Raw genomic sequence first — 21,662 nt, forward strand, 5'->3', positions numbered from 1 at the left:
GGGGGCCAGTGGGGTTCTGTCCTGGTGGCGGTTGGAGGGGCGGGGTTCAAGGGCGGAGGATCGGGAAGTGGAGGAGATGCGGTGGAGGGCACCGTCGACCATGTCGGGGGGGAAATTGCGGTCCTTGAGGAAGGAGGCCATCTGTGTTGTACGTATTTTGTACTGGTCCTCCTGGGAGCAGATGCGGCGGAGACGAAGGAGTTGGGAGAATGGGATGGCGTTTTTGCAGGGGGCAGGATGGGAGGAGGTGTAGTCCAGGTAGCTGTGGGAGTCAGTCGGTTTGTAGTAGATGTCCGTGTTGATTCGGTCGCCTGAGATGGAAATAGAAAGGTCGAGGAAGGGGAGGGAGGAATCTGAGACTGTCCAGGTGAATTTGAGGTCGGGGTGGAAGGTGTTGGCCCAACCATCTTCAGCTGCTTCATCAATGACCTGCCCTTCATCATAACGTCAGCAGTGGAGACTGCACAACGTTCAGCACAATTCACGACTCCTCAGATACTGAAGCAGTACATGTTCAAATGCAACAAGATCTGGACAATATCCAGGTTTGGGCTGACAAGTGGCAAGTAACACTTACACAACACAAATACCAGGCAATGACCCTGTCCCATCAGAGTCAATCTAATCACTGCCCATAATGTTCAAAGGTGTTACCATCTCTGAATACCCCACTATCAACATCCTGGGGGGGTTACCACTGACCAGAAGCTCAACTGGACTCACCTAATAAACACAGTAGCTACAACCGCAGGTCAGAGGCTTGGAATACTGTGGTGAGTAATTCACCTCCTGACTCCCCAAAACCTGTCCACCATCTACAAGGCACTAGTTCAGGAGTGTGATGGAATATTCCCCACTTACCTGGAATGGTGCAGGATCAACAAAATTCAAGAACTTGACACCATCCAAGACAAAGCAGTCTGCTTAATTGGCATCACATCCACAACCATCCACACTCTCCTCCAGCAATGCTCAGTTAGCAGCAGTGTGTAACATCTACCAAGATGTACTGTGGCAACCCAAATATGCAACATTGCATGCTTATGTTTCAGCAAAAAAAAAACCCACCGCATTAAAAGAAATAAAAGCAATATGATTATCAAGTCAGATTTCAGTCTGGAGTCTGATTTGTCCAAAAAAATCAATTGCAATCACAAAAGGTTTAAGAATTGCAAAGTTGCAATCTTGCAATTGAAATTCTGCATCCAATACATTCCAATCACACATTTAATATATCAATCCTATTTTTACCTGTTGCCTCTCAGCGTGTCGAGATTCATCATCAGGACTACACAGGAATTCAAGAACCTAAGACACAAAACATACATTTTATTAAGAAGCTGGTTAATCTGGAATTCAATTAAGAGGCTACTTTAAAATCTTTATTTCCATTTCCATGGACAACACATCACTTTGAACGTGGAGCGAGTTGCATTATTTCCATATCTTTGTCATTGCCAAATCTGACATAAGCAAAGTCATGGGACAGCTGTGCTTTACATGGGACAACAGAAATTGAATGTTTGGCACTGAATATGACATGTTCTCCTTGACAGCACAGGGATACCAAAGGAAAGCAATGTTGAACTATCTTGTCGAAATATAGAGCAGAATTTTCTGCTCCCTCAAGCAGCAAGGTAATTGAAGAGGACTGTGAAAAAATACAGCTTTGAGAGAAAAATTTCTGACTTTCTCCTTTCAGTTTAAATGCTGAGTTCACAATCTCACTAATGAGTGGGGATTACTTTATGTCTGTACATTGGCACCTCATTATTAGCCAATCTCAACCACCTTCCATGCAACTCCCAATTCTCTCCTTTCCATTCAGACAAGACCACATTAATTCCTGAACTAAAAGTCAGAACTATCACCTGGCAACAGCAGCTCTCCACTTGCCTCTCTGGGCTATCAGACATCTCTGTCTTCACAATAACATCACTGTATGCTCCAAAGACATTGTCTGCTTCACCAAGCAAATCCAACAGGACAAACCACCAGCCTTAACATATCATAATGGCTCCCTTCAGACTGAACTATCACATCAGCCCTTAAGCATTTCACTACGACTTGCATGCTTTTGCCAGGCTGCTATATACGCTGGACCAATCACACATCTGCACAGGATTCATCTTATGGCTCTTGATTTATTTTCTTAACATATACATTGTGTGAGAAGAATTGCCACGGGACGTGGCGGACAAAAATCACTCAAAAACTTGCTTAAAAAGTGGACAAATTGAACCCATTGAGTATAATTAGAAATTAAACAGAATTAGATAACCTTGTTAAAGAGGTCATGGATTATTCTGAATCTCCCATATCGTCAGAACAACTTACCTGGTCAAAAAGCATCCTATTGACAAAAAGTGTGTTGTCTGGTTTTGCCAGCTGTCGTGCCAGGAAGGTGAAAAGACACCCAACCTGTGATGGAGTGAAATCTGAATTCTCCACCATAACCTGCAGAAAATAATCAAAAATGCAAATAATTTCCATCAAAAAAGCATCAAATAAGTAGAGACATCTGCAGAACTGGCACTTATTCTAACAATCTCCGAGTGATTAGTGAATTAATACTTCTTTCTAGATAGAAGTATTAACACTTCTGTCTATGAATCATGAACATTTTGGAATTTTTCCTATAACCATCTACCATAAATCTAAATACTAAAGTTACATGTAAATATTGCTGAGTTAACATAAAATTCTCTCATCGACTGCTTCACAAATTATTATTTCAAACAGAAAATCTCAGACATTCTACTACATTTTCTTAAACAACCTTAGTGTCTCTGAGAGAAGTGTCTAGTAATACATTTTGCCAGGAAGGTAGAGGAAAAGGCAACACAGACTGAATGGCACAGTTCTAAAGAGCATGGCAGGGACAAAGATTCTTGGGGTTCATATGTATAAATCTTTGAAGGTAGTAGGTAGTATCGTGAATAAGAAAAAGGGCTCTTGATTTTCAGAAATATAATTATTGAGGATACAAACAGGAAGCATCACTAAAGCTACATGAAACTCTTCCCAGTTCTGCTCTACTACACTTAGGAAGGATTTGAGGATCTTTGAGGGGATGCAGAGACAATTTACCAAGGATGAGGAATTTTAGTGCAAGGTTGGGTGTGAGAAGTAGAGTTTATTTCCTCTCCGATAAGGAGATTGAGAGGAGGAGATTTGAGAGAGATGTACAATATTATTGAAGATTTTGGTAATACCACTAATTTTTAGTTAAAAATCACACAACACCAGGTTATAGTCCAACAGGTTTAATTGGAAGCATACTAGCTTTCGGAGCGAGGCTCCTTCATCAGGTGATGAAGGAGCCTCGCTCCGAAAGCTAGTGTGCTTCCAATTAAACCTGTTGGACTATAACCTGGTGTTGTGTGATTTTTAACTTTGTACACCCCAGTCCAACACCGGCATCTCCAAATCATGACTAATGTTTAGGGTACTGTATCAGCTTGAAGTAACATCTCATGGTTTTGCATTAGTTATACTTTTGAACAATCCAGTTTGATTTTCTCTCAAGGGAGAGAAGAAGTGCCTAAACATACCTAACATAGGGATTCAAGCTATTGTTTCTGTTTTAATTATGTTGTGTAATTCAAGGTTTGTTTGTTAACTTTAAAGAGACAAGTAAGAAGTCTAAATTTAACAAATGGTACTGAATACAACAGCTAACTTTGTACAAGTCTTATGTATTTTAAGTAAAGTTTAGTTTGCTCCCTGACTTGAACAAAAACATACATTTTAAAAGTATATTCTGATGTTCTGCTAGAAAAATTTATTTTTATTTGCTTTAGTGGATCGTTTATGGTTGCTGGCACCATTGATAAAAGGATGCAATGTAGTTTGTACCACTTCTCTGTTAGGATGTGGAATCTGACTCCCGGGAACTAAGAAATAAGAGATGTATGTTTGTTTAGTCTACGTGATTATACTTACAGAGATAGAATGCCACCAGATGGCCCTGACCTTAAATGGAAAGAGTTAACTTGAGTAATTTCCCAATAAGCTTTTGGCATTAGAAATAAGAGTCAGACAATAAGTCTTTTTCTACAGTTTTGCCAAGGCTGCTGTGGTCCAATTCTTCTAAGAGTCTGTCCAACATAACAGTACATCAGACAGAAGAAAAGCATTACCTGCGCCATCACATGTCTGGGGAGAAAGTTCTGATTAATAGTCACAAGATTTAGAATGTTAACTCTGCTCTCTCCCCACAGATGCTGTCAGACCTGCTGAGTTTCTCCAGCAATTTCTGTTTTGTTGCAGATCTCCAACATCCACAGTTCTTTGTTTAATATTTGGAAATTTTCATGCTGTTTTCACTATGTGTTTGTACTAAATATTCAAGAAATTTTGCTTTAAAAATTCTACTCAATGCATAAATATTATTAGGGATATTTTGTTAGGTCAAGCACAGCTGAGGACCCCGTTGCTGGAAGTTAAAAATTTGGAACTTAGATACTTTAAGTGAAAGAATTTGATATCTCAAAATCCCAAAAGTGTACAACAGATTTAGATAACATACAGAAACTAATGCTGTTCCCATTAGTTGACAGTACAGGTGCAGGAACAATGTTCTCCCTAAGCTGCCTGGCCTCCCACACACACAGCCACTCCAAGGTTCCACACGGATCTCAGCATTAATGTCTAGTTCTGGATGTCACTGCTATACATTAGATTTACAACCCCATGCAGCGAGTAAGAAAATCAGAGGGAATATTGTCTAGGGGATCAGAAATTTAAGATTCTGTACAAAAACATGCAGGGGGAATGAGGGGGAAAATAATTTTTATGCCCTGCATAGTACTTAATTCAAAGTCTGCCTCCAAAGGTGGACAAAGCAGACAGGATGAATGATTTCAAAAGGAAATTGGATGGATACCAGTGAGAAATAAAACTGCATGACTACAGGTATATAATAGGGAAATGGAACTGACTGAATGCTTTACAGAGAGTTGGCATGAACCCAGTGGGCTGAATGGATTCCTTCCATGCTGCAATAACTATGATTAATTATCCTAATGCAACACGAGGGACTTCTAAAGTTACTGCCAGAGAATTGCATACTCACGGTATATGGAAAGTCAACAATTGCAAATGAGAGTATTTTGCATTACTTTAAAAAATATTCATATTTCAAATAAAATTTCAAAGAAAAGCTGGAAGATGGAAAAAAAAAACTTAATTATATTTAATCTTATTATTGCCCAATAAAAAATGTTTATCCTCATTATACAAACTATAAATTTTAGTTACAGCTGAAAAACAGGCAAATTAAAGAATTTGATAGGCAGCAGGGAACTGATGGGGTGCGGCCCAGAGTCATCCATCATTTTTGATCTTTTTCTGAGTAAAATAATTTGCTGAAATTTCTGCTATTTACAAGAGCAATGAATGTTAATTTGTAAATATTACTGCACAAAAACACAATAATGAAGAAGTGATAATTTTCGTTAGAGCTGTTTAATAAAGAACCAAACTATTAAGGAAGCCGTGAAGTAAGTTTAGGCAAATTCTTACTGTGAGCAAGATATCCACAATCCTCTGCTGATGTTCTACCGCTTGTTTATCATTTCTGAAGTCTTCAAATGTCTATTTAAAACAAGACACATCATTGAAATTGACTTCAAGTAATCTGTCACACATAAAAGACTCAACTAATTCAGGTTTAAGATGAGAAGCCAGGGAAAAGTAATGCCTTTTTATCATGACTATTCCACTTGAAAGCTTTCTCATAATACCTTAATCTGCTGTAGTTTAGAGAAAAATGGTCCAATTATGATTAGATTAGATTAGATTAGATTCCCTACAGTGTGGAAACAGGCCCTTCGGCTCAACAAGTCCTCAGTGACCCTCCAAAGAGCAACCCACCCAGACCCATTCCCCTATATTTACCCTGACCAATCCACCTAACACTATGGACAATTTACCATGGCCAATTCACCTAACCTGCACATCTTTCGACAGTGGGAGGAAAGCAAACATCTCCACAACTGCTGAATGCTTGTGCCCAATTATTGATAATCTAAATCAATTATTTGGGTGTGCAAATGAAATGTAATATTCTCAAGTTGGGAATGCAGCTGACACAAAACTGTGTGGAAGTGACTATTGTGAAGAGGGTGCAAAGGTGCGTAAATGAGATTTGGACAGGCTAAGCATATCGGCAAAAATTTGTCAGATGGAATACGATATGGAGAAATGTGAAATTATTCACTTTGGTAGGAAAAGTTAAAAATCACACGACACCAGGTTATAGTCCAACAGGTTTATTTGAAAGTACAAGCTTTCAGAGCACTGCTCCTTCATCAGGCAGCTACCAGAGCAGTGCTCTGAAAGCTTGTACTTTCATTAAACCTGTTGGACTATAACCTGGTTTCATGTGATTTTAAACTTTGTCCACCCCAATCCAACATTGGCACTTCCACAACTTGGTAGGAAGAACTACAGACTACTTTGTAAATAGTGAAAAGTTAGGAATGTTAAACTTCAAAGGAACTTGTGTGTCCTTGATCGTGAGTCACTGAAAAGGTGCAGTAAAGAATTAAGTCAGCAAGTGGAATGTTGGCTTTTATTACAAGGGGATTTGAGTATATGAGTAAGAATGTTTTATGAACTTGTGTGTCCTTGATCGTGAGTCACTGAAAAGGTGCAGTAAAGAATTAAGTCAGCAAGTGGTATGTTGGCTTTTATGACAAGGGGATTTGAGTATATGAGTAAGAATGTTTTATTGTAATTATACAAAAGCTTTGTGAGAACACACCTGGAATACTGTGTATGACTTGGTCTACTTAATCATAGAAAGATATATTTGTTGTAGAGGAAATGCAATGGCAGCTCACCTAACTAATCCCTGGGATGAAGGGATTGTCCTGTGAAGGAAGGGCTAGGCCATATTTTCTGGTGTTTGGAAGAATGAATTGTCATCTCATTCAAACAAAAAAATCTTACAGGAATCAACAGGTTATCTGCAAGAGCAATGCTCTTTCAGGTTGGGAAACAATCTCTGAATAAATGCAGGGCCATTTAATCATGAGACTGATGGAATTTCTTTTTCATTGGAATTCTCAGGCCTCGAAGGCTATAGAGGCTCTGTATTTTCCCCATGTTCAGGGCTGAAATCGATTAGATTTCTACACATTAAAAATGTCAAGGGATGTCCAAAATTTGCAGGAAAATGTTGAAGTAAAATATCAGCTGTGATCTCACACATGGTGGTGCAGGCGTGAACAGTTGAATGGTCTACTTCCACTCTAATTCTTACGTTCTATCATTATCATCATCCATAACAAATAAGCAACACTATAAATCATTAGACTGCTAATGTCAGCCTTCAAAATCTGATGAAATCAAATTACGGCTGCTCAGATATTTGGGGGAGAAAATGAAAATAATATCCATCGGCTTCCAAATAACATTTGAAAACAATTCATCTGTCCTAGAATACCGTACATGCTTGGCTTTAAAGTAACATGATACCCATAGGGCCCCAAAGTGTGCACTATTTCCTAATCAACTTGATCAAAGACGTCATTACAGGGCGGTGCAGTGGCTCAGTGGTCAGCACTGCTGTCTCACAGCGCCAGGGACCCGCATTCGATTCCACCCTCGGGCGACTGTCTGGGTGGAGTTTGTACATTCTCCCCGTGTCTGTGTGAGTTTCCTGCGGGTGTTCTGGTTTCCTCCCACAGCACCAAAGCTGGACAGGTTAGGTGGATTGGCCAGACTAAATTGCCGTCAGTGTCCATGGATGTGCAGGCTAGGTGGATGAGCCATGGAAAATGCAGGGTTACGGGATGGTGTTGACTTATTAGGCTGAATGGCCTGTTTCCATAATTCTATAGTCCTACATGTCACATTGCTGGACCAGGTGGGACTTGAACATGGAACTCTTGATCCAAAGGAAGTGACAATGTCACTTCACAACAGCCCCCTGACCTCCAAGTGTGCACTATTATCAATAATTTGAATCACCTGCACCTTTCCTCACAGCCTCTTAAGTATGCATTTCAAAAAATCCAAATCCTGAATGCATATTTGTGCTAATTGGTACATGAGTAACACGCAAGTGCTTGTGCTAGCAAACCAATCTGCAGTCACAGTCTAATTAAGATCACCTGAAGATCACTTAAGTATCATGTTTCTCTAATAGATTTTTGTTCAGGCTGTTATCTAATCCAGTACAGCAAACTTTCTGTAATCTATGGTTTATGACAGTTAGCTTGCGTTTCTTCTTTCGACACATTGGAGAAATTGCTCCAAAATGTCCTTAGTTTTTCTTCTGGTTTGGTTACATCTTAAGCCTTTGTTAAAAATCAGATTTTATCCAAAACTGGATCGTTTTTAAAGAGGATTTTCACCTGTTGAGTCACTGCAAATCACGCAAACAAAATGATCTAGACTGCTTTAATATAGTCCTTTTTGGTTATGCCTCCAGTAAGTTAAAGATTTTATAACGAAAAAAGTTTCAATTTTTGCTCATTAGTGTCAATTCATGAAGAAAATAAGTCCAGTCGAAGAGCTTTCATGAATCAGTTCAAATGGCTAAAACTTGGTTGTAGATTAGATTAGATTACATTACATTACATTACATTACAGTGTGGAAACAGGCCCTTCGGGCAGTGCTAACCACTGTGCCACCGTGCCGCCCACAACCGGTGGGTTTCCTCCCGGTGCTCTGGTTTCCTCCCACAGTCCAAAGATGTGCAGGTCAGGTGAATTGGCCATGCTAAATTGCCCGTAGTATTAGGTAACGGTTAAATGTAGGTGTATGGGTGGGTTGCGCTTCGGCGGGTCGGTGTGGACTTGTTGGGCCGAAGGGCCTGTTTCCACACTGTAATGTAATCTGTAATCTGTTGTAGAATGGTCTGATCTGGAGGTATTGACTTGTACATCAGCACATAACAATGCAGAGAATATAATGTGAAGTGGCTTTAGTGAAAACTCACTTCAATTTAAAATTCCAGAAAGCCATAGTTCAGCTGACTGTACTGGAGCCAGATGCAAAATTAGAGGAACTGAAGGAAAATCACACATTAATTCCCCTGCCAGCAAAACAACTGTTAAATATATTTCAGTATATCAATAAATGACATTGTTGAACATAAAAGTTTCATGCTCTGTAAGTTTGACGAGTTGTTTCTCTTAATTAAAGACTTGGTATTTAAAAATAAATCCTCTAAGCACTCTAAACATTATCACCTTCTGAGAAACGGTCACTCGACCCGAAACGTTAACTCTGCTTTCTCTCCGAGGATGCTGTCAGACCTGCTGAGCTTTTCCAGCAATTTCAGTTTTTGTTTCAGGTTAAAAAGATATTGTTTCAAACAAGATGAATAAAATTGAACAAGGTGAATAAGATCAAGGCTGCTCTTCATGTCCACTGTTGATTTTTAATGTCATTCAGGTAAAAAGCTCACTGGATACACAGAAAACTATCCAGGTTGTCTAAAAGAAATGTAGCTTAACAATTCGTATCTGGCCTCATCCCACAAAATTACTGGCCTGGCCAATTCCGGAAGTATATCAGCGCATGGCAAAAACAAATTAAGAAGCCAATAGAAGGTACAGCTGGACTTACAATAAGACTAGCCATGACTATTTCGTTATGATATTCAATGGTGGTACCATCACAGAATCGCCAACCATCAATATCCTGAGGGTTCCCAGATATCAAGCTGACCAAGCTATGTACATACATAGTGGCTACAATAATAAGTGAAAGGATAGGAATACTGCAGCAATTAATTCGTCTCTTGGCTTTCCAAAGCATACCCATCACCTACACGGCACACGTCAAGAAGGTGATAGAATATTCCACATTGCCTGGATGAATGTAGCTCCAAAAATACATAACAAGATTGACACCATCCAGAACACCACATCCACAAATGCCACTACCTTCAAACAACTTTGCTCACTAGCAGCAGTATGTCCTGGACCATCTATGAGATGTACTGCAAAGATTCACCAAAGCTCCTTAGATAGTACCTTCCAAACCAACAATCACTTCCATACAGAAGAACAAAGGGTGCAGACATTGTGGAACACCACTACCTTCAAGTATCCCTCCACGTCATTTACTATTGACGTGGACATATATCGTCATTCCTTTAGTGTCCATAAGACAGTAATAAACAGGAACAGAAACAGACCGTTCAGCCACTGAACTTGCTCCGCCAGTCAAGAGGATTATAGCTGATCCACTTTCCTGCTCTTTCCCTGTAACCTGCGATACACCCACTGATCACGAATCTATCTATCTTAGCCACAAAACACACAAAAATATAGCTCTCTGTGGAAGGAGTTCCAAAGACTCTCAACTCTCAAAAGAAATTCCTCCTCAGTCTTAAATTGGTTCTTCTGTATTTTGAGACTATGCTTTCAGGTCCAGAAGGGGGACCATCTTCTCAGGATTTACTCTGTCAACCCCTTCAAGAATCCTCTATGTTTCAATGGGATCACCTTTCATTCTTCGAAACTCCAATGAATCCAGTCCCAATCTGTTTAATCGTTGCTGGTAAAGCAATCCCTCTATACCAAGCATCATGCTAGTGAACTTTCTCTGAACTGCCTCCAATAAAATGATATCTTTCTTTCAATAACGGGATGAAAATTGCTCACAGTACTCCAGATGTAGTCTCAACAACACCTTGTACAGTTATAGGAAGACTTCCCTACTCTAATATTCCAAACCACTTGAAGTAAGGTCCAACATTTCATTAGCCTTCTTGACTACCTGCTGCACCTGTGGGCGAGCTTTCTGTGTTTCATTCACAAGTACTTCCAAATGGCAGGTGGGACTAGATTGGGTTGGGATATCTGGTTGGCATGGACAGGTTGGACCGAAAGGTCTGTTTCCATGCTGTACATCTCTATGACTATGACTATGACTCAAAGCCTTTTGAGTTGCAGCTTTATGTAGTTTTTCTCCATTTATAATGATATTCTGTTCTTTTGATCTCACTTCCAAAATGAAAAACTTTGCATTTTCCCACATTATACTCCAATTGCCAACTTTTTGCCCACTTACATAAACTATCAATGTCCCCCTGCAAACTGCTCGCATCCCTCTCACAACCTGCCTTTCCACCTATTTTTGTATCAACTGCAAATTTGGCTGCAGCACATTCACTTCCTTCCTCTAAGTCATTGTAAAAATTTACGGGCCTCGCACTGATCCTGTCAAAACCCACAAGTTACCAACCCCAAAACCTGCCCTTGGGTCAAAATCATGAAGTCCTACCACAATGGCATTGTGGGTCTGCCTACAACACGTGGACTGCTTAGATTCAAGGAGGTAGCTCAACATGATCCTCTCGTGAGTATCTAGGGGCAGGCAATAAATGTTGTCCAAGCCAGTAATGCCCACATCCCAGGAGTGATTTTGTTTTTTTTTAAATAGTGGCCACTTTACACAAATCATTAAAGTTAAGATGACTCTCACAATATTCAGTTAAAATATAGGGGAATCAGATAGTTAGACAACACCTCCTCAACAAGTATTTTGTAGGTTATACAATCATGAACTTTAATATTATAAAGTATACATAAATGCCTAAGTGCAGTATGCTTATAGGAATAACTGTCAACAATTAAGAATATCTAAGATAGAACAAAGATTTGTTTAAAAAAAACACTTCATCACAAACTAAAGGACATCCCTAAGCACCTCAAATCATCAATTTAATAGCTTATTCTCAGCTGCGGTTGTCAATGCAGACATAAACAGTCAATTGATAATATGTTTGGATGCTTGACATCGTTCCCAAGTCGATTGATAGCTTTGGTGATGTTTTAAGAAGTATTTATTGGGAAACAATCATTTTTTGCACTTCTTCAATCACAGTGCATAATTTCAAGCTTGAATATTTCATAAAGCAATGGGGCATGAGGTAAGTTTAAACCATTTTCTGCTTCTTGTAATATCTCAATTCACCTGCACCATTTTTCTAAATTAGCATTCTGTCACATTAACATCCCTACACAACAATATGTACTTAGGCATAATTACATTGGTACAATTAGTAAGCTCTTTGGCATTTAGTCAACAGAACAGCACTGACTACTCATGAAGTGAAATTAATCTCTGCTTTCTATTCAAAAGAAGGCTATGAATAACTTCATAATTCAGTTTGTGCATAAAATCATGCAATTAGCAACTGTGAAGGGAAGAATTTCAACAAAAACATTCAGTAATGAAATAAATAATGAATTGCAATGAAGTTGATGCATTCAAAGCTGTTGTTTAAAATTCATAAATCAAGAAAAATGAATTTTCATTTTATTGAAAGGAGAATGAAACACAAGATCAGAGAAGTGAATGAACAATTGAACATTGCCTTGCTGAGAGTACACTTGGAATACTTTGCACAGTTTTGTTTTCTCAGTTGGAAAAGGTACAGCACTGTGGGAGTTTCAGGAGTTTAAGGGCTGCAGAGGAGGAAATGAGGAAGGGCAATATTGCTCAGGGATTCATTAGTGAGGGAAGTAAACAGGTACTTCAGTGGTCACAGACGTGAAACCAGGGAAGTGTGCTGCCTTGCAGGTGCCACATTCAAGGGTTTCATGAATAAAAGTCCAGGACGTTTTTAGTGGGAAGAAGGACAACCAGAGGTCATCACCCATGTTGAGACCAATGACATAGGGGAAAAAAGAGAAATGAAGTAGTCCTGCGAGCAAACTTTAGGGAGTCAAGTCAGAAAGTGAAAAGTAGGATTTCAGTGACAGTAATCTCAGGATTATTACCACTAATACACATCAGTAAATGCAAAAGTAGCAGTGAGCAGATGTATGTGGAGAGACAGTGCAGAAGGGAGCACTTCAGCTTCCCTAGGCAAAAGGACCATTTCTGGGGATAGTGGAATACTTGAACAGGTTACATCTGAACAGGAAGGGACAGACATCCTCAACCCCGATGTTATTGGGGTTGATTTTGACTCAACTGGTAGGGGAATGGGATCCTGACAACTTGTGACATCTGAAAAGATCAGGTTGAAACATTTGCAGCAATCTTCAGCCTGAAGGGCGGAGTGGTTGATCCATCTTGGCCTCCTCCAGTGGTCCCCAATGTCACAGATATCAGTCTTCAGCCAATTCAATTTACTCCACATGATATCAAGAAATGGTTGAAGACACTGGACAATGCAAAAGGCTCCTGGCTCTGACAACATTCCGGCAATATAGAACATAGAACATTACAGCGCAGTACAGGCCCTTCGGCCCTCGATGTTGCACTGCCCTGTCATACTAATCTGAAGCCCCTCCCACCTACTCTATTCCATGTACGTCCATATGACTGTCCAATGACGACTTAAATGCACTTAAACTTGGCGGATCTACTACGTTGCAGGCAAAGCATTCCATATCCTTACTACTCTCCGAGTAAAGAAACTACCTCTGACATGTGTCTCATACCTATCACCCCTCATTTTAAAGTTGTGTCCCCTCGTGTTTGCCGTTCCCATAGTTGGAAAAAGGCTCTCCCTGTCCACCCTATCTAACCCTCTGATTATCTTGGATGTCTCTATTAAGTCACCTCTCAACCTTCATCTCTCTAATGAGAACAGCCTGAAGTCCCTCAGCCTTTCCTCGTAAGACATTCCTTCCATACCAGGCAACATCCTAGCAAATCTCCTCTGCACCCTTTCCAAAGCTTCCACATCCTTCTTATAATGGGGTGGCCAGAACTGTACACAATACTCCAAGTGTGGCCGTACCAGAGCTTTGTACAGCAAAGTACTGAAGAAATATACGCCCAGAATGTGCCACACTGAAACCAAACTGGTCCAGCACAGATACAACACTGGCATCTACTAACATAGTAAAAAATTGCCCAGGTGTGTCCTGTACATTAAAAGCAGGAGAAATCAAATCCGGCCAGTTACAGGCCCCAGTCTACTCTTGATCATGAAAGGTTTCATCAACAGTGCTATCAAGTAACACCTGCTCAGCAACAATTTGTTCAGTGATGCCCAGTATGGGTTCTGCCAGGGCCACCAAGCTCCTGATCTTATTACAGCCTTGGTTCAAACATGGACAAAAGAGCTAAATTCCAAAGGTGAGGTGAGAGTGACAGCCCTTGATATCAAGGCCTCATTCAGCTGAGCGTGGCATCAAAGAACCCTAGCAAAACTGGAATCATTGGAAATCATGGGCAAATGCTCTGCTGGTTGGTATCACACCTGACACATAGAAAGATGGTTATGATTGTTGTGTGGTTTTTAACATAGTTGTTGGAGGTCAGTCATCTCAACTCCAGGACATCTCTGCAAGAGTTCCTCAGGGTAATGTCCTAGGTCCAACCATCTTCAGCTGCTTCATCAATAATCCATCCCTCCATCAGAAGGTCAGAAGTGTTGAGTGCCATTCACGACTCCTCAGATACTGAAGCAGTCCATGTTCAAATGCAACAAGTTCTGGACAATACCTAGGCTTGGGCTGACAAGTGGCAAGAAACGTTCACACCACACAAATGCCAGCCAATGACTAGCTCCACTAAGAGACAACCTAATCAACATCCTGTGACATTCAATAGTATTACCATCACTGAATCCCCCACTATTAACAGCCTTGGGGTTACCATTGATCAGAAGCTCAACTGGACTCACCACACAATCACAGTGGCTACAAAAGCAGGTCAGAGGATAGGAATACTGTGGCAAGTAACTCACGTCCTGACTCCCCAAAGCCTGTTTACTATCTATAAGGCACAAGTCAGGAGTGTGATGAAATGCTCCCAATATTGGCTGGATGACTGCAGCTCCAACAACACTCAAGAAACCTGACTCCACATGGGACAAAGCAGCCCGCTTAATTGGCACATCGATTAGTATCCATTCTCTCTACCACCAATGTTCAGTAGCAGCAGTGTGTACTATTCACAAGATACACTGCAGAAATTCATCAAAGATCCTCAGATAGCACCTTCCAAACCCAAAACCTAGAAGCACCAGAGCAGCAAATATGTGGGAACGCAGCTATCTGCAAGTTCTCTCCAAGCCATTCACCATCCTGACTGGGCAATATATCACTGTTCCTTCACTGCCACTGGGTCAAAATCCTGGAATTCCCTCCCTAATCTCATTGTAGGTCTATCTACAGCACATGGACTGCAGCAGTTGGAAGAGGCAGCTCACCACCATCCTGCGTAAGGGCATTAAGGATGGGCAATAAATTCTGGCCCACGTCTCACAAGCAAACAAAGAAAAATCAGAAGGGAGTGAAGCTGAAATGGAGTTATAAATTAAAATGCTTGTAAGTTCAGGAGACAGAGGAAACATCGGCAAGAAGTGAGTTTTGTAAGGCTAAATTGAATATATTTCAAAACAGGAGCCTGAAGAATAAAGACAGACAAGCTGACCACACAGTTAGATATTTGGGAATATAATGCCAGAGTTATGACTGAGATTTGGCCAAAAGAGGGACAGGATTAGCAACTCAACATCCTGGTTATAAGGTCTTCAGAGGAGATAGAGAGAGGAAGAGAAAGGTGGTAAGGTTGGGAGTCACAGTATTGAGGAGAAAGTGAGGACTGCAGATGCTGGAGATCAGAGCTGAAAATGTGTTGCTGGAAAAGCGCAGCAGGTCAGGCAGCATCCAAGAAGCAGGAGAATCGAAGCTTCGGGCATGAGCCCTTCCTGAAAAACCGTCCCGAAACATCGATTCTCCAGCTCCTTGGATGCTGCCTGACCTGCTGCGCTTTTCCAGCAACACATTTTCAGTCACAGTATTGATCAAGGAATCAATTGAGACAGTGAGGAGGGATGAGGCCATGTGGATGGATGGAGGAAAAACTAAAAAGGGGCAGTGTTGAGTGTATAATATAGACTCCCAAACAGTCTGGGAAAGATTGAGGATCAAATATGTAATCAAGTTTCAGAGAAGTTCCAGAATAATAAGGCAGTAATAGTTGGAGATTTTAACAACCTCATTATTAAAGGGGATAGTTTCAGTTTGCAAGATAGGGAATGAGCAAAATTCTTCAATTGCAGACAGAGAACTTTCTCAGTGAGTACGTAGAGAGAGCAACAATGGAGTGGGCATGAGCCCAGGCAGGCAGATGGTATTTCAGTTGAGGAGCATTTTGGAGATAACTCTAACAGAGTTATGGTGACTAAGATAGGTATGGAAAATGACAAATGAAAATGGGCCAGGAATAAAAAGTCTGAGCTGGAAAAAAGCTAAGTTAATTGAGCAAAGATATGATTTGGCCCAAGTGGACAGGGAGCACCTGTCACAAAATGGTGTCAGAGTAGTTAGTGGGAGGCAATCAAGGAAGGAAAAGCAAAAGTGCAGAGCAAATATGCTACCATAAAGACTAAGAATAAGACCAAGTCCAGAGAACTCTCAATGTCAAGGGACACAAAGGTTCAGATAAAGAAACAAAGAGAAGCTTGTGGGAAATATTGAGGGTTCAATATGGCAGAGACCCTTTCAGATTATATAATGTGAAACTTGAGGGGCAGAAGAGAATTGAAAAGGGAAATTAGAAAGGCCAAATGAGTGAATGAGAAAGTACTGGAAGGTAGAATAGATTAAAATTCAAGAAGTTTGTTTTTAATATAAAACAGGAAAAGAATTAAAATGCAAAGAATAGCATCTTATGTTAGTCTTCATAATGGAAAAATATAATGCAGATATAGAGATTAGATTGGAGAATTGTAAAATATTAGAAGAAACAGAGTGAGGGAGTGAGGGAGTCAGCAAGCAAGCATGAGAAAGAGGGAGAGTGGGAGAGTGAAAGAGAGAGAAAGCAGAAGCGAGAGAGAGAAGAAAGCTGCAAACCCCAGATGAGATGCATCTTAGGCTGGTGTAGAAGGCAAGGCAAAAGATAAGAGGGGATCTGGTTGAAGTTTCAAATCCTCGCCACAGGCGAGGTGCCGGATGACTGTTAACGTTATCCCGTTATTAAAAAGCATAGACTGGAAATTATAGGACACTCAGCACCTAACCTAAATGAACAGCAATGGCTCACAAAGGGAACTTACCACTACACTCAAGGGCAACTAGGAATGGCAATATGATCCCAGTCGAAGTAATTACTGAACAAGTCAGATCCCAGACTGAAATCTGTATTGATAAATGGCATTTTATTTTGTTTTGGCTTTAACACAGCAGTCTCTCACTGAAACACAAGCATACAGTGCTGCAGATTTATCAAATGAACCAAATTATCCAATCAACTAGAATAAATTAAGGTAAAATAGAATAAAGCAAGCTATTTACTTTTAACACAAATTCAGACTTTTAACACCCAAATAAGGTATAATCCCATTAATTCCAGGAGCACCACCCTATACAATAATTTCCATCCAAGGAATTCAGGGAACTGTGTCAAAAACGAGTAAAGTTTCATTCTCACTCTAAACAATGTATATTTCCCCTCAGCTTAAAAAAAACCTGTCCAGAAATTTCTAGCAGATCTTGAATTATCTAGACACTTGTCTATCTTGTTTTGTTGTAAAGTCCTAAACAAAACAAAAAATTAAGTTGACAAAGCCGTCATAATCTATTTAAAAGAAATCATCACGGCTATAGATTTCCTTACAGGTTAATTGATAACTAGAGACCTAAATATAACTCAAACATCACTAACTCAAATTTCAAACCACAAACTTAAAATAAATCTTATTAAAAGTTTATATAAATGAAAGTTTGTCTCACAAGCTACACAGACAGGGTACCTCTTTCTGTTCTGCAACTTTTCTATGATTCTAAGCTTTTAAGCCATTAAGAATCAGAGGAAAGCCCAAAGTTGTGGGGGAAGGAAACAAACCAGCCTATGTGGCACTGGCACAGTGGCTCAGTGATTGGCACTGCTGCCTTACAGAGCCAGTAACTCAGCTTCGATTCCCACCTCGGGTGACTGTCTGTAAGGAGTTTGCACATTTCCCCATGTCAGTGTGGGTTACCTCTGGGTGCTCCGGTTTCTTCCCATAACACAAAGATGCACAGATTAGGTGAATTGGCCATGTTAAATTGCCCATAGTGTTAGGTGCATCAGTCATTTGGAAATGGGTCTGGGTGAGTTACTCTTCGGAGGGTCGGTATGGGCTTGTTGGGCCGAAACGCCTGTTTCCACACTGTAGGGAATCTAATCTAATCTTCTTTACCTTCATTATATCTATTCTTATGATAAAAGACTCCATAAAGCAGCATCTCTATTTGATTAAGGAAACTTAATTTAATTTTCTCACTCTTAGGTGCACATGCAACATTAGTGAAGAAATATAAATAGTTCAAATGGAACTATGACTAAGGTCAATGAAAATAAAAATCTCTTACCAGTGCCAATACATTGAGGAATTCTCGAGTGTCAAAGTGAAGCAGTGTTCGAATCTGAGGATACAACTCTTCATCAGAAGCTACTTCAGTGGAGTGCAAGCGAATCAGAAATTCAAAGACCTGAATCCAGCCCAGAAACACAAAGGAGAAAACACGTGAATCAAATAGGTGTGAATTAGCATAATTTAGATGTACCTTTATTCAAATGCTACATATAAAATGTTTTATTTTCAAGGAAAGCTTTCAGAATACAAGATGCCCATTCAAAAATGGCACAGGAGCACGTCCAGCATAAAACCCAAGCTAATTGCTGGTGGAGACACACTCTGGCTGCAATGTTAAGTATATAGTAAATCTTTACAATACAGCACCAAAAAAAGCTGTTCTTCCTGCCTGCCATAAAGTGTGGATCCAGTGGTGGATGAAACGGGGTGATCATAAATCACCTTGGATGAGAAATGTACAACTGCTATGAAATATTGTCAAAAAAGCACCAAATTCACTGGTTGTTATTTGACAATGTAACCTGAGGTTAGAATTAATTACTTTAGCTTGTTGTCAGAAGCATACCATTCTTGTCCAGTAATTCATTCAACTGTCTGCATGCATAACCAAAGGAAAAAGACTGCACGTACTGCCTGCCAGGACACTCCAATCCCAAAGTATGACAAAGGGCTCTAATTGTTATGCAGGAACAAAACCCAGCTCAAGAATCTGGCACCTAATTGAGATGTTAATCATATCTCAAGTTTAATTAATTATATGGAGTAGGAGGGCAGTAATCGGGGTTTCATAATATGCACACACATACTTATTTTACAGTGTGGTGTGGTTGAGTTGGGAGGTTTAATGTTTAGCTCAGTAAATGCTTGTGGAATTGTGAAAAGATTAGCTCAAGTGCCATCCTTCAACAACTGGCTTTCCAGGATTGAGCTATGGGTGTTCTTTTTATATCAGCGAGCTGGTTTCATCCATTATCCTGAAATAGACACTCACTTGGAATGTGACATGAACTAAGCACGTGAAACAAGGGAAAAAAGGAGAAACAAACACAGGATTTCTTTTTCTTCAAATCTTATTGCAATTAATTTTAAATATAGGCTAGTTAACGAGTCTTGTATCGGAATGGATTTTATTAAAAATCATAAGCTTTTGAAGCAACTAGCCAAACTAGAAAAGGCACAGCATGAAGCTTTTAAGCAGGATCTTACAACTAGTCATCACTGTAATTCTGGGAGAAGCTCCAAAGAATATGGTCAAGTGGGGCATGAGAAACAGCAGAGTTAAATTCTCAAGGATGAAAGAGACATGAAAATATCAATATCAACGAAGAAAACAATATGTGCACACAGAGCAGGTGAACTTAAAAAAGCCCTTCCACAGTGACTAAAATAATAATACAATCACACTATTCCCAAAAAATGTCAAATCATAGACAAGACCAATCGTAGCTGTAGTGTACATCGATATCAACAGAAGAACCTTAAAAGGTGAAAATATGATTGTTGTGTAACGTAGGCTGCATACAATATTGAACATTCGCCTTACAAACATGCCACAAGATAAAAGAGCTTCAAGTCTCATGCTTACAAATCATATTTTGAAGCTTTTCTAAGAAGCTGGCTCTGGAAGTCTATGTAAGATTTGCAGTCAGCAAATCAATTCCTTTCTTGAGGCCAGTCTTCCAACATTTCATTTCTCCACACTATATCCTTTTTGAACAGGCTGAGGCAAATCTTTATGATGTTTGAGATGTGCCTGTTCACACACCCATTCATCACTTCTGCACTTCAATTATTATCACTGCCACATCCATAAAGTACTGAGAGTTGGAAGTCTGGAATCAGATCCTTCCACAATGACTCAGTATATTAATTCCAATATGTGTATTCACTGCTTGTGCATGTGTCCAGTGCTGAACTGCAAAGTCAAGGCCACTGATTCAACTTGCAGTCCCTTTATGTGGCTACTCTTGACACTCCAATTCCCTATTCCAAAACAGGAGGACCTATATCTTGGCAAAGAATACTGATCATCTCTGTGAGAGCAATATCATAAATCACAATCTTTTCAGTTGACCAACCTATGTAGTGAAATTGTTAAGGAATTGTTATCTCCTGATTACCTTAATGTCTGGGAACAATAGTTTCTCCAGAATGCACACTGCAAAAGATGTTGTTTGCACAGTGACTACATTGCAACAAGATTCACAAAATCACAACAATCTTATAGTTTGACAGCCATGGCAGCATAAACTATTACTACCACATGCTGAGCATGAATCTGGTTACCTTTAAATATATACAGCTGGCTGAGACACAATGGACATATTAGGATCTTTCTGTACCATACTATTCTAATGATTCCATGTAAAATAATCACTTCCATAATTAATAAAGAACTCTGGGATCTCAGAACCTCTTCAGTTATTGATAGATTTCTCCAAAACCACAAACGCAGATGGAATTGTTCAATGCTAAACTTATTAATATAGTTCTTAGAGGTCCCTAGATAATTCATCGTGACAAATTATGCCAATGCATGTTTCAAAATACAAGAGAGGCATACCTTCGAAAACAAGAAGAAAGCATGCAACCCACCAACCAGCTGAAACCATGTGTTTCTGGTGGATATTGTGGGGGAAGTCACTTTTCACTTTTGTGGAATAGCTGTATTTTTCTCCTCTTGGAGCCAGTAGCCAATGTCCACTTTGAGGTCATTCCCTTACAATCCTAGCAACAGATGCAGCCAGTAGATCTATATTTGCTGACAATATTGCATTTCTAGCCCAGACAGATGACACACACAAGCACGAACCATCAGTAAATTCATTTTTTCTTGAAGACGAGAATAGATTATGCATACATGTTACAGGAGAGTTCAATAATGGAGGAGTGATTTTCCGTAATGTGATATAGTCACCATGCGTGGATACACAGGTGGAGCCAATCACGTGACAGACAGACTGCAGGAAGTAATCTTTGTATACAACAATGACAGAACTGTGGGCGGCACGGTGGCACAGTGGTTAGCACTGCTGCCTCGCAGCGCCTGAGATCCAGGTTCAATACCCTTTACCTAACACACACCTAGTGTTAGGTAAAGGGTAAATGTAGGGGTTTGGGTGGGTTGCGCTTCGGCAGGGCGGTGTGGACTTGTTGGGCCGAAGGGCCCGTTTCCACACTAAGTAATCTAATCTAATCTAAACCACATTCCATGCATTTTGATGTCAGCATCGATGCATGAGCCACTGAAAAGGGATTGGGGAGGTGAGGTGGAGGATGAGACCCTGTGGGGTGAGGGGGACACAGGCCAACAGAGAGACTGCTGAGAAACGTTTCTGCACCGGAACAGAGGAGAGGGGGCCGATA

General features: G+C 40.1%; 1 protein-coding gene across 6 annotated transcripts in view; it reads right to left on the reverse strand.

Annotated features, from left to right (window-relative positions):
- Positions 1-21,662, reverse strand: part of vps8 (VPS8 subunit of CORVET complex) — a 555,322-nt gene that overhangs the window by 387,128 nt on the left and 146,532 nt on the right. For all 6 annotated transcript variants that reach the window (XM_043693080.1, XM_043693078.1, XM_043693079.1 and 3 more), the window contains 4 exons: positions 18,292-18,411; positions 5,527-5,598; positions 2,338-2,457; positions 1,252-1,308 (listed from right to left, as the gene is read on the reverse strand). In XM_043693080.1, the coding sequence (XP_043549015.1) occupies positions 1,252-1,308; positions 2,338-2,457; positions 5,527-5,598; positions 18,292-18,411 (369 nt within the window). The remainder of the gene's footprint in view (positions 1-1,251; positions 1,309-2,337; positions 2,458-5,526; positions 5,599-18,291; positions 18,412-21,662) is intronic.

The sequence above is a fragment of the Chiloscyllium plagiosum genome, chromosome 7, assembly GCF_004010195.1.
Source record: "Chiloscyllium plagiosum isolate BGI_BamShark_2017 chromosome 7, ASM401019v2, whole genome shotgun sequence".
NCBI lineage: Eukaryota > Metazoa > Chordata > Chondrichthyes > Orectolobiformes > Hemiscylliidae > Chiloscyllium > Chiloscyllium plagiosum.